This window comes from Misgurnus anguillicaudatus, chromosome 6 (assembly GCF_027580225.2).
Source record: "Misgurnus anguillicaudatus chromosome 6, ASM2758022v2, whole genome shotgun sequence".
NCBI lineage: Eukaryota > Metazoa > Chordata > Actinopteri > Cypriniformes > Cobitidae > Misgurnus > Misgurnus anguillicaudatus.
Window position 1 is genome coordinate 2891732 of NC_073342.2, and position 14493 is coordinate 2906224.

General features: G+C 36.4%; 1 protein-coding gene across 4 annotated transcripts in view; it reads left to right on the plus strand.

Annotated features, from left to right (window-relative positions):
- ano5a (anoctamin 5a) overlaps positions 1 to 9128 on the plus strand; it is a 52059-nt gene extending 42931 nt beyond the window's left edge. For all 4 annotated transcript variants that reach the window (XM_073868349.1, XM_073868350.1, XM_073868351.1 and 1 more), the window contains 4 exons: positions 2120 to 2325; positions 2570 to 2772; positions 2864 to 2969; positions 6848 to 9128. In XM_073868349.1, the coding sequence (XP_073724450.1) occupies positions 2120 to 2325; positions 2570 to 2772; positions 2864 to 2969; positions 6848 to 7087 (755 nt within the window). In that variant the 3' untranslated portion in view covers positions 7088 to 9128. The remainder of the gene's footprint in view (positions 1 to 2119; positions 2326 to 2569; positions 2773 to 2863; positions 2970 to 6847) is intronic.
- The last annotated feature ends 5365 nt before the right edge of the window (positions 9129 to 14493 follow it).

Genomic DNA, 14493 nt, shown 5'->3' on the forward strand with positions numbered 1-14493 from the left:
AAAAAGCTCGCGGGCAACATGTTTTAAAAAGGCTGGCAGGGAATGAGTTAAGAGCATTGTATCAAAATAAACACAGGAAAGAAAGCTGCAGTTGTAAAGTTGTAGGCTAAGGACTAGTCCTGTGCATTTTTATAAACCGAGTTTGTCCTCCTTCATTTGAACATACTATGAAGCGCTGTCAAGAGCATGCTAAACCAACAGTTGGCAATATAACCCTAACCGTAAAGCCATGTTGGCCAATCAGAAGCCTGAAAGGTTATTACCGGATGTGGTAAGGCACAGAGTCAAACAAAGAAGATGACAGCGCGCCCTCTGACGTCACAAGCTAATAGCATCAGTTTCACCATAGACTGTAAAAAAAGGATCGTTCGCTCTCTTCCATTGGTGAAAGTGAAGCCATCAGTGTCCCGATACGGTGCTGACATCTTGAGTCTTGAGTCTTTTCGGGACCAGTCCTGCGCAGTAGTGATCAGAAAGTAAAGCCGCGAATACAAGGTCCTGCCCTCGCTCTCGCAGAATGCGCATATCACAGCTGTCAATCATGACGTGACACCACCGTTTTTATACCATGTAAAGTAAAACTTATTTTAAAAACAGACACTTGAATTTACCTCAGCATGATAAAAACTACAGTAAATGACAGAAACCAGCTTCGGAAAAAAGATAATTAAAGTGTAATTAAATTGTTTAGTTGGTCTCAAGTCCCATTGAATAACATGGGGAGGCGTGGTTTATGACCTATACTGGGACCAGTCACTGGGGGGCGATCGAGACGTTTTGGGTTCACTTTTCAGGGCTTCTGCGGCACGCTTGAGTTTCAAAAGCTACACAACACAAACTCACTGTACAAAATAAATAAAAAAATATTACATCAAACATTGAAATAAAACCCCCAAATATTTATCTGATATACTCACTGTCATGTCATCCCAAATGACTTCCTTTCTTCAGCTGAACACAAATAATTTATATTAAAATGCCATCATTTTATTTTTTATACAGAACTCAAAATGCTCACACTACAAACATGCCTTGGTAAAGAAATCGTAACGCTTTACAATAAGGCTGTATTTGTTAACATTAGTAAATGCATTAGCTAACATAAACTTACAATGAACAATATACTTTTAAAAAAAAATTTTTTTTGTTAATGTTAGTGAATGTCAGTTATGTTATATACTAATGTTAACACTTTTGATTTTAAAATTGTATTCGTAAATGCTGAAATGAGCATGAATTTAGATTAATAAATGCCTTAGAATTTTGTTAATTGTTAGTTCATCATAGCTAATGCATTAAACTAATGTTAAAGGTCCCGTTCTTTCTGTGTTTTTGAAGCTTTGATTGTGTTTCTAGTGGGCAATATAACATGTGTTCATGTTTTTATGTTTAAAAAAACGCGGCATTTTTCACACAATTGACTTATCTGTATAGCGCTGTTTTCACTGTCCTCAAAACGGTCTGATGTCTTTCTTGTTCGATGAAATCTCTCCTTCAGAAATATGTATCGAGTTCTGATTGTGTAGTTTGTTTAGTGTGTTGTGATTCGATAGCAGCTTAGTTTGCCGTTAGCTTAGCTGGCGACTGACATATTTCTGTAGGCGGAGTTTAGTCAAAAAACTGTTTTATTGACGTCATTAAAGCAGGAAGTAGAGGGCTGTAGTCTAAACCGGCCATTCGCTGTAGGCTTTAAAAGAGGAATTCTGTTAAAGAAAATATATCCCCTGGCAGTGAACTTTGAGCTTTATCATTTTACAGGTATTATTTATGCTATTATAGCAACATTACACACTAACTAGTGTTTTAAATATGGGATCAGGAAGAATGTGACCTTTAATAAATGCAACCTTATTTTAAAGTGTTACCTATAAATCCAAATTTTTCAACCTATATGTCAAAACTAAAACCAAAACAAACACATATGAATGAATGATTTATTTCAGACTGACAGACAACACAGTTGAGCTAACAAGCAACATATCAGCATTAAATTCAAATATGGCTGATATGAGAGACTGGAAGTTACTAACATAATATAAAATTAGGCTAAGCAATACAGTATTGCCAAATAATGTAGTAACAAATAGATGAACAATCCCTCTCTGTTCTTCCTTCGCAGTTATTCAGTTTGGCTTCATCACCCTGTTTGTGGCCTCTTTTCCTCTGGCTCCTCTTCTGGCTCTCCTTAATAACATGCTGGAGGTGCGAGTTGATGCTTGGAAATTCACCACTCAGTTTCGCAGGCCCGTGGCAGCTAAAGCTCACAGCATCGGTGCATGGGAGGAGATTCTGAACATGATCGCTGTTTTCTCTGTGGTCACCAATGTGAGTCATCCTGACATGAGTAACACCGACCATGCCATTGTTAAAAGCTTCATTCAGAAAAAAACTTTATAGTTTCTTCATGTGTACAGTTTTATTCAAACATTGAAAGATCTTATTATATCTCTGCACATCTATGTTGTTTTACTAATAATCTGGTCATGAAACATACCCTGATTTCACTGTGAATGTGAAGTCTAAAATGTTATCAGTGTAAAGAAAGTCAAGTAATTCATGTACATTTCAGGCATTCATCGTATCCTTCACGTCAGACATGATCCCGCGGCTGGTGTATCTGTACGCATATTCCCCGGGAGACGGGCTCACTATGGAAGGATACATCAGCAACAGCCTCTCTGTCTTCAACATCTCAGCGTTCAGACCGGAAAACAAACCAGATGACGACGAAAATCCAGAATGGTTCAACAGCACCTACATGACTACCTGCAGGTCTGCCATATACTGCATATGTCTTCTTGTGGACAGATTACAGTAGTAATACTAACTAATATGTAATATACATGTTGTTTGGATATGATAGGTACCGTGATTACCGCTACCCTCCAGGACATGAGAAACAATACATGCACACCATGCAGTTTTGGCACATTCTAGCTGCCAAATTCGCATTTATCATCATCATGGAGGTATGGGCTATTTAACCTTGTATGAATATAAAACACAACTAAAAATGTAAATGTTGGTTTCGTGCTAAGGCCTATTCACCATCCACGACCGATGTTTCAACAAGTGTGTAACATATGTGTTTGCGTGCATGATGAGGTCAGCCATGCAGCATGAATATTTCTTTGCAGTCAGCATTTCCATTTTCAGTTCCGCCTGTGTTAGTTTCTGTCTGTATCTGTCTCTAAGTGACAAAGGTAAAAATGGTCGACCGTGCCCTTCTGTGTCTCTGTTACACAATTGTGGTGTTATGTTGAGAAACTCTGTCATACTCACCCTCTTTGTTTATCTTTGGAACACAAATTAAGGCCTCGTACACACTGCATATAAATTCAGTTGTCACTTCAACTTATAATGCATAATACTGTTCTGTATACACAGTTTAGTAAGTTAGGGGACTGACAACCGCATTCCACCACCGAATAAACTCCGGCAAGATGAAACCGCATTTACAGAAACTCTGCATAGTGTGTACATAACCCGAACTGGGCTGGGTTTCCCGATATAAACATAGCACTTAAGAGCGCTTTCTACAAGCTACTTAACGAACATTCGTTGTTCATTTACGTGCGGTTCCCGAAGATGCACGTATAACGATCGCTCGCAGCTGCGTTTTAAGTGCTTCTTACGAGTTGCTATCCATTTGTCAAGTGCTGAAATGTCACCAATAGATTGACTGGAATTTGTAGCAGAAGCTTGTTTAGGCTAATGATCTTCAGCCGATGTGCACTAATATTTTTTATAATATTTTTCATTATTGTTCAATGACTTTTTTATGTTTTAATAATTTAATAATAATGAGTTTAATAATTTAATAATAATGACATATTATTTTCCGTATTTAGTTAGGACTTGTCCGTTCCACTATATTATAGTTTAGATTATTATTAGTAGTAGTAGTAGTTGTTTATTATCTATGTTTATTTATTATTATTATAATATTGTTTATTGCATTGTACCGTAAATATTTATTTGGTTTCTTTAATCAGATGCCATTTCCCTTCAAAATTATATCAGGAATTGGTAGGAACAATTGATCAATTTGCTATTACCAACTTTTACCAAAATTGTACCAAATACGTTTTCCTTCTTTATCAATTTATGTTTAGTCATTTAAATTAGAATTTTAAATATATTATAGTAAAATAATTTAAACAAATAAACAAAGAAGAACCCAATAAATAAATGAAGAGTTTCGTTGCAAAACGAGATAACTCCGTTTTTAAAAATTTTCAGACAACTCGTTGTTTGGTTGTTGATTCCAATTAATATCAATTCAACTGCAGTTGGTTTGTTTTGATTTAAACCTTCATAACTTAAAAATACAGCTAAGTAGCACCATAAAAAAATAATAACATGATAACATGTTTTGCAACGAAACTCTTCAAATATACATTTAAAACATTATATTATCGTTATTGCAGGAGGGCAATTTGCTGGTTGTCCTGCAGGTGACCTTGTAACTCTGTTGTCTTACGATGCACTTATGAATGAACGATTACTCCAGAGCACTCGTAGATCTACAATGATTTTCAAGTGCTACTTAAGTTACGAAGCTTTTGTGAAGCGGCCCATAATTCTAAGATGATTCGTACCATCGTTTTTACGATCTACTTAGCCTAACGATGCTTTTGGGAAACCCGGCCCTTGTTGATGAAGTATTTAAATTTGCATCATGGACATGACAGGCCTCTCTTTCGAAAATAAATGCTAAGAAGGGGAAAAGTCTTCTGTATGTGTGGTGCAGAAAATGACAGAGGCACAAGCGTTTGCTTACTAGTGTTGCCAGATCTTGCACGAAAAAAACAGCGAACACAAAACTCCAATTATAAACCAAAAAATAAATCCAAATGCTTTATCTCAAAAATCAAAATATTGGGAATGGCACCTTCACACTTTAATAACACCAAAAACTTGATCGCTTCGTGAGCCAAAAGCCATAAACTGTTAAGACGAGGACCTGGCAACACTGCAAGACAGCACTCTGTGGAGCAGCCTTACAAAGAGGTTCATTGCAAAACATAACTCTGTAATATTATTTTGGCCAAAGCTGTAAATGATTAGCCTGGCTAACACCAGACCAGTCTCATAGAGAATGAGACGTGGTCTGGGAACCACATGCTAATTTTCTCGTATGTGAGGTGTGGTTTACGAATGCCCAGAGCCGTTTATTGGGTGCTACGAATGTCTATCAAATGCATCTGTACGTAGCCAATAGCCAATCTTTTCAATTATACCAGATGATGTATGGAGAGCGACATCAATTCAAACGTAAACGACTTTTATTGGTTCGTGTGCACATAGCTACAAGCTATGCAACTAAACCGGTAGCTGTATATTGATTACGAAAAGCAACGACAACCACAGTACAGGCATAATGACAATATCATATTAATAAATACCACTTACCATTAAAAGTTAATTGTACTTTGTTGACGACTGTGCCTAGCAGGTTGGTCCTATAAAACTCTGTGGCTATCGTGTCTTGCCATATACAAACATCCTTCTTGGATATGAAATTGTTTAAAGCCAAAAGTTGCTCTTTTTTAAATAAACTTGCGTTCAAAACTACTTAGAACACTATCTAATGTTGCGTTTACACCAGCCACGGTAGAGACGGCAAAAATGTGCTATTCGTGCGTAGTTGGATGCTTGAACATTTGAGTTTACTCGCTTCATCAGCGCGTGAAAGCCGCGTGTGAAATTCTAGTCATTCAAGACATTCATGTGGAAATCTGCGTCATGGGAGGGGCTTTTGCGACTCTGCCGAGACTCCACTCGCTTCCTGTAATCATGTTACTACTACAGCAAGGTCCTGATTGGTTAACGCGGCGCGGAAATCCGCCTAAGTTCAGATTTTTCAACTTGGGCGTTTCCGGCGGCACCGCTCAATTCGTGCGGAACACCCTACCGTGCCGCAGGATGCCTAATCGCGTCTTTGCATTGACTTAACACGTAAATCACCCGCGCTTGCTGCCTCTACCGCGGCTTGTGTAAACGCAGCTTAAGGCTGCATTGAAAAGTAACTTTGCGTCTGTTGCCGTGTTATAACACATAACAAAACTGCTTCAGTGTGTCGCATAGACGTCGTCATCGTTTTGCTGCCCCCTCCCCTTTCTGTGATTGGTTCCCTATTTCAGGGGCAAAATTGGTCCATAATTTCCATGCTAGACTTGCAACGTGAATAAATGTGCGCGCAAGGCAGCATGGGGAAGCCCAGGCTAGTAAATGATAAGCATGCGAGACGGCAGAACGTTGCTATGGTTATACCTCTGTGTCAATCTTCACAGTTTCGGGAGTGAGTCTTGTAACAAACAGACATGGAACGTTCATTTTGGGAATTCACTCCCGCATGTCAGTGCGGTTGTCAATCCCGTAAGTTTGCAGTATGTAAGGGGCCTAAGATATTTTTGATGCGATCCAAGAGCTTTCTGAGCCCTGATTGACAGCAGCGCAACTCTCAAGTATGTGTCAAATCAAATATTCTCTTCACTCCGTGAAATGAAGATTGAACCACTGTAGTCGCATGTACTATTTTAAGGATGTCAAGGCCGCTCCGGGCCTTGAAAATTATGAACTGCGTTGCTGTCTATGGGGGGTCAGAAATCTCTCGGATATCATCAGAAAAATCCTTGTTTGTGTTCCAAAGAAGTTCCAAACACAGGTCTTACAGGTGTGGAACGACATGAGGGTAATTAATGACAAAAAGATTTATTCTGGGCTGGATTAACACTTTAAGCCTCTTAATGTGGCATAGATTCCTGTTTGGGGTGAATAGGCCCAAATGTAATTATATACATTAAATGGAAAACTGATACTAAATGACTTCATCTGCTGGCAGCATGTGGTGTTTGTGGTGAAGTTCTTCGTGGCCTGGCTGATTCCTGATGTACCCTCAGAAGTGACGGCTCGTATAAAGCGTGAGCGATACCTGATCCAGGAGTACCTACACGACTATGAACTGGAGAAACTTAAAATCCAGCTCAGCCAGAATCAACAGAGTCATGTAGAGCAGTGCACGTGTCCCACCACAGACGCCCCACCTATGAGACTCGAGGTGCTTTCTGACTGTATGACCTAACACACAACCTCTCTGATCTATGATGGCAAATGAGTGTTTTACTTGCAAATGATATAAAGCGCTCCAAATTGATTTCAACACACACTCTCTAAACACCGCTAGTCCTTAATACCATACGGTAAATACACAACATACCTTGGGCTCAGTAGTTTTACGCTGTGTTGACCTTTTCAGTCATGCGACCTCCAAGAGGAGAAAGGGCTCCCTTTCAGAACCAAGTCTTTCCTGTACGGATTGTTGATCTGAGATCTCATTATGCAAAACCAGTAGATTACTGTATTTCAGAAACAGTAGGGTCTTATTACCGTAGCTTTGAATTGTTTCATAATTTAAAATATAATTTATATATTTATTTGACTTTTAAGGTGAAATATAAACTTGGACATGTCGGGTTTCATAGGATTCAGCTTTAAAGAATCGAATCAGTCATTTCTGTACATAACATCTATTTAAAACTGGACTGTTTAAAACTGTTCTGTCCTGTATGCCTTTAAGCAACCAAAGCTAAAATGCCTTAAAACATTATTACATCTGCATGAATGCTTGACTTTTACAATAGTTTAAGAATGAAACATAAATATTCAGCTGAGGATTAAACATTTCTGTCTACTTTATGTTCAGACTTTATGTACAATGTAAAAATTAGGTTTTCAAGAAAAATCCATTTTAAAGTTATTACCTATTTCATACCTTAATTCAACATCCATGTGATTTCTCTCTCGACCTGTTAGCCTCCTCCCTCATAAAAGGTTAAAGGTTCGGCCCTCTCTGAACAGTTTTTACCACTAGGGGTGGTTAGATCTAAGCTTGTAAAATGAAGGTAAAAACATATTTAAATACACAATAGAGGCACGAGTTCAGCTGTAACTTGTTTGCTAATAATGCAGTCTATGCAGAATGATACTTTCACCAGTAATGAAAATAATCATACCATCATTCATCTGATTTCCATGTTGTTCTCTGTTCATGTCTCCTATATAACACTCAAAAAATAGTTTAGGAATTAAATCTTCTATTGTGAAGAAAATTTAAGGCTGTTAGTAGACTTATGTTATGTTAGGACAACATATTTTTTTGTACATTTTGTCATATTTTCCTTAAAATTCTCATCCCCATAATGAAAAAAATATATAGATTGCTAGAATATGATTTTAAGTTATCACATATTTGGTGAATTCTTTTTTTGATTAATGTTTTTAAAAAATGAAGATCTGTCTCTTAGCAGTATTAATTCACAGCTTTATGCAGCATCTATGCTGATTATGTGAGAATATATCTTATAATGCCCGATTGATTTGTTTCTGCTTGAAATAAAATGCAAAATGAAGGTCTATAGCAAATACTGTATGCACACTACATGTTATAATCACTATTTTGACCGTTTGTCTGTGTTGATGGAATCAGCACTTTGAATGACCCACAGGAAATATATATATTTTCAAAGCCAAAGTACTTCCTGTGATTTGAAATGGGAAATTAAGCTGATATGCATATGATGTGCCTTTGTTTCTCTCAGTCGGTCATTTATTTGACCTTCCTTTTCATTTCATTTACTGTGTTGTCCTGTTGAGAGAAGGACAAAGTCACTGTGATCTTTTTTTGCACAAAGCACTTGTTAAAGGAGTCATTTGTGTCATTACAATCCTCAGTATTTCTTGTGAAATGATGCGTTTATGCTGACTGGGTATTTTGTGAGCTAATTTGATCATACCTTTGTCACTTCTTTAAATTCATAAAATATTTTGCATGAAAAGTTATCATGAGGACCATAAACAGTTAGGATCGGTATATGCAGTGATGGAAAACGTATTTACTCTTATTTGTGACTTGAACATTTAAATTGTAAATCATAATTTGTCTGTAAATATTTTTCCATCTCTGGTTCTGTATGAAGAATTGAATTACTGTTTCCTCATTTCAAGAACTGTTATTTATAGAAATGTATGCTGTCTGAATAATTCATTGATCTATGTGACAGTCTGCAAGCTGTGCTAACAGCTAAATAAGCCATCTTTCAATAAAACATTTCATCTCACTTTAACATTTCATTTAGATGTTAAAGATCTTAAGGTCTTCTTGATGATGAAAAACCTTTTTATGTTATTTTTTTCTTTTTTAGAGTTGTTCATCTCTCTATTTTTAATTGATTTATTGTTTTTTATCCATGTATTTAAATTTGTGTGTGTTATTTTTCTCTGCATTTGTTTTCTCAGAAATGTACTCAATCTTTCATACTTTAAGCAACACATTGCCACCCAAATAAACTATTAAACTCAGACCACTGCTGTAGATATCACTTTAATTTGTCACAAAAACTTTTTATGGATTATGGAACTATTATGCAAAATTCACTTTTACATGGTGTTTAAATGCAGTTGTGTGTCTGCAGTTTGTTTAAAGTCGCCATGAAACAGAAGTAACAATTGTCTTATTTTCCCCATGGTGACATATATCTGAGTGAAACGGCATCTGAAGTTTGTTTGAACTATATTGTTTAAAGTTGGGTCATGTTGCCAATTGCTAATCGCAGACCCCGACCACCTACCATACCATATGAGCAAAAGTAAAGAGAGATCATTTCAAGGAGGGGAGGAGATTTGCGTTTTTGATGGAAGATTATGTATAATAAACATATGTAGATATAATGAAATAATGAGGTCATTTGTAAAAAAAATACCACAATATTCCAAAACAAAGGACAGTTTTTAATTTTGACTTTAAAGAACCACCTTATAATGGTATAAATCTACCCACTAGGCGCGGTAGACGCGATTTTGACGCCTGAAACGCGGTTTGTGTAAACACAGCATAAGCGAGTACGCGCAATTTAAGGCCATGAGACCGAAAGTCCACATGAAGTGCACCATTTGGGACAGGGCCTGAGACAATGTAGGGATGAAACGCGCTCTGTAGAGCAGTTTGTCCTTTAGGGCTACTGTAGAAACATGACAGTGACTTTCATGTAAGGAGACAAAAACAATACAATTATAATTAGACCTTAAATAAGGTCTTAATACATGACTGATAATATAGTTATGTATATTATATTGACCTTCTATCAATTTTGTCGCTTTGGACAAAAATGTCTGCTAAAGTACTAAATGTAAATGTAAGAGATCCTTCTACAAGTTACACAATGCACCTTTAAAGAAGGTTGTGTTTTAGCATGTTGCAAGAGTTTCTTTAAACTATCGTATATATGTAATAAAATGATATGTGTCTTCATACACCCCATTCCCTGATAGCAAGTACATTTGGGCCAATTGTGGAAGTTAGCTGTTACGTCTGGCCTAGATGGGTCCATGTCCGAACTGTAAAATCTAATAAATGTGGGTACAGATATCTAGTCTAATGCAGCACAAACATGTTTTAAGGACGCATCTCCAAACCCTGCCTTGGAGGATGCTACACTCCTAGTGGACTGAGCATTGACTCCTAGACGTGAAACCTACCGTGCAAAAACTGAGACCCCTATAGCTGGCAGAAATAGCAGCCACACGTACCTAAGGGTAGCATGGTAAAAGGCGCTCTTGAAAGCATATAAAGAACAGGCTTGCCAGAATAACTGATGAACCCTTTGTGAATCTAAACAGATATCTGCATGATGGTGTCCAGCCCCAATGGAGCTGGAGGAGTGAGAGCAAACCAGAAGACGCAGTTTGTCGACTCCTGAAAGGGGAATAGATCCACTTTAGCTAGGCTGTATCTCTGCTATATAGGCTACATCTGAAAACTTTTTTAAACTATCTTCACACATAGCATTGTGGGACATAGAAGGCAGTGAAGGATATACATTTATGCTACTTTCATGATAAAGGTATCTGAGGAGACATGAAGTAAAGCAAACACTGGAAAGTCAAACACGTATTGGCTAACCATTATACGTAATCACAACCAAAAATGAAGGATGACCTTTAGTCATTTTTATAATATCAGATATCGCAGCCTCTCCTAAGAGACTTTGTTAAATATGACGTCACACCAGTTTGTTATTTTATTTCACTTGAAGTATATCAGGCCTTACCGTCATCAATTTGATTGATTAACCCAAACATTGCTTACTCAGGGTGTGTCAGTTCCAGAACAAAAGTTCAGTTAACCTTCTGAAAGTAACCCAGAATTAACATGCACTCAGAGAAACAACATAAAGACATTGCTATGTAATGTGTCACAATGGAAACAGCACAAAACTTAATATTACCAGTGCAATGCAGCCTCTGAAGGCAGCATTTTATAGCTTACGCAAGCAGCCATAGACTCATTTGTGGATGGAGTCAGCATTCCCTTGGCTTCTGATAGTGGCTACATTGTGCAGGATGCCTGCTCTGATAACATTTTTAAGCAATGAAAACAGTTAAAACATACCTTTAAAATTCTGAAGGTCATCTTGATCCAGACCTTGATTTCCCACAAGTGATCAATCTGCATTGGCTTATGAAGTGCAAGATTAAAAAGCAGACCAAATAAATGTATACATTTTTAAAAAAAACATAAAAACTATATAAAGTATTCCACATATATATTTCCAAATATAATTTTAAATATATTTCAAATGTTAACAAAAATGGTTTTACACAATATATTTTTTGCCGTTTTTGTATATTTTGAAATGTCTTTTTAAAATAATTATATTAGCATTAATTCACGTTGCATTGGAAGTAAAATTTCCATTTAACTGTATGTTAATTTATTTTATTTGAAAAGGTTCAAATTAAATATATTTTCAACTGCAAAATTATTCTTTTGGTTTTATATTTTAAGTATACATATACATTTTATATAAACTTTGTCCAGGAAAAATATATATTAGAAATGATTTGTTGACCCTGAAAAATACTATGTAGGTTATGAGGTTAAAACTATATTTTCCAATTCAAAAATCTATATAATTAAAACATATTTTTGGCCAGAGATTTTTTGGCGTATTGGCAGTAGGCTACTGTGTAGGCTATATTAAAAAAATGAAAACACTGTAATTCACCACTAGACCGCGCTTCGACCGCTTTGGTCAGATGCTGCCATACATCAGCACCGCCATAGCCTGCAAACGAATCAGAGCAAACGTGTGCAGCTCTTTATTTGAGGAAAAAAAAACTTCTCGTCAATGCCTCCTCTTATGTTTCTCTTTCATGCAATAGGCCCTATGTCCACTTAACGTTAGTTAGCTTACCAACAAACTACAGTAAGACGGACACTTTAATTGAACCTTTGTTTTTTATTTAAAAAATAATGATTAAACACAACCAGAAACAACTGCTCCGTTTTATTTATGAAAGGTAATTTTTCGAGACTTTTTGATGCTGTCACACAGTCTCCAGTTACGTAATAGAGAAGTCGCCACAACTAATATGGCGGCGCCGTTGACGTACGATCCAGCAGCCAATGTGAGGAATTTCTTTAATGACGCCACAGCTTTGGCCACAGGAAACGTCGTTTCGAATAAATACGTCATTTCTCAATTCACCAAATATATTGTAAAAGGCCATATTTACTTCCTCCAGAGATCACACGATCAAGAGCTCTGCTTCCAATGCAAATTGTTGTATTCATTTCATGCAGTCTGCTTTGAAAGATGAACAGAGAGCGCCATCTATTGGACACACAACAATCGCAGCAATTAATTCTTCAACATTTTGTCTCCCTTCATCCTTATTTCATTTCGCAAGACAACTTTGAGGCCGACATGTGTGCTGCAATCTACCGTACTTCTTTATCTGATCTGATACTCTGTGTTTCTTTAAACTATAAACTATTTTGCATAAACTATTTATCAAAAATCTGTGTAAAACACTGCACTAAACATGATATTTATTTGCATTAGAAGAAGATCTGCGGCGACCAACCACAATAGACATTATAAGGGGGACATGCTCACCCCCAATAATCAGAAATGGCTAAATTGTCACTTCCCCCAAATTTTATGTTTTAAATATGCATACAGTTGCAAGATAATTTCACCCCCCTGAGACAGTAATAATAAATATAGTTTAGTGGCCATTTAAAGGTGATAATGTCAATATAAAGTTTTAGGATTTTTTTAGCTATGATTATTCAACCTTCTTAATAACACTTGTAGGCTACTGATGCCTACTTCATTTTCATGATCCTACGTTATTAAGTCACTTATTTGTATATGGTGCAAAATTGTGTTAAAACACAATAAATCATTTGGAAACTTTATAACAAAACTGCATTAGCTTGTTCTGTTACACATATTTAGCCCATACTTGTGCTACAGTGGAGTAGCAAATATGGCCAGGTAAAAAAAAGCTCTCACAAAAACTATATATAGAGCTTTTTTAATTCTATGGCTACAGTATGACACAAAGCTCCAATAGAAAACCTTTAAAGAATGTTGCAGGAAGTGGAAATCTTAATTGTATGAAGGACATCATAAATTATTTAAAATATCAAGGCATTTTTCAGGTACGGAATGTCCAGGAATGATTATTATTTTTTAAAAACTTTATATTTTTAGACTCACTCAAATGTCTATTAATTGTAATAGTTTACTGATGCCTCTATGTGCCTCTGTTGAATTTTAAACTGAAACAAAATGTCTTGCAGGCCAAGGGGGTTGAATAATCTTTAAATAATGACTGCAAATGTACATGTAGCCCTGAGTGTTTTGGTCCCCTCAATGTTTAAGGTGTGGTTAATACTGGTTATGGCCTTGGCTATGACAGAGGTAGAGAATGAAAATGGTAGACATATGTGTTACATGACATGTCTAATATTATATGTCTCTTCAAATTGAATATATCCAAATATAGGTTACCCTTTATCTTTATTGGGTGAAATATTGTTCAATGGCTTAAATAAGCTTTTAAATGCCCATCCTGAAAAAACAATAAACATTTGGAGGAAGACCAAGAGGTAAAGGTAAATATTAAGAAATAAATTTTTAAGAAATAAAGATAATATGAAAAACCTATGTCTGTTAGGCGTTTTCTGTACTGGTGATAATTGGACATCATTCAATCCACAGATGATTTGGCTGCTCTTCCCAAAAATTATATTACATACCATCAAAACTGACGATTTAACAGGTCACAAGAACACTTCACGCAAAAAATAACACCACGCACAATCTGTGATTCTTACAAAAAGAGTGCATCCACGTTTATGAATGAGCAGCGCGTACATATGTGTTTTATGGGTTTTACGGCAAATGCTTTGCTATCCAAGAGCGCCCACCTGTGATCAGATTTTGTATTTGAAACTCATGTCCATTTTTTTTCAAAGCTTGGTCGTTTTAATAAACTATTTTAAAACCCAAATAACCGACCCCAACAGCCTGTTATTGTCTCTATGGACGTATTTATGTTTTTTTTTATTGTGCCAATGAGAAAAAATAGGTCGTAACGATTGTAAAATAAAAGCTGAATTGATTAGTTTGTGCGTCG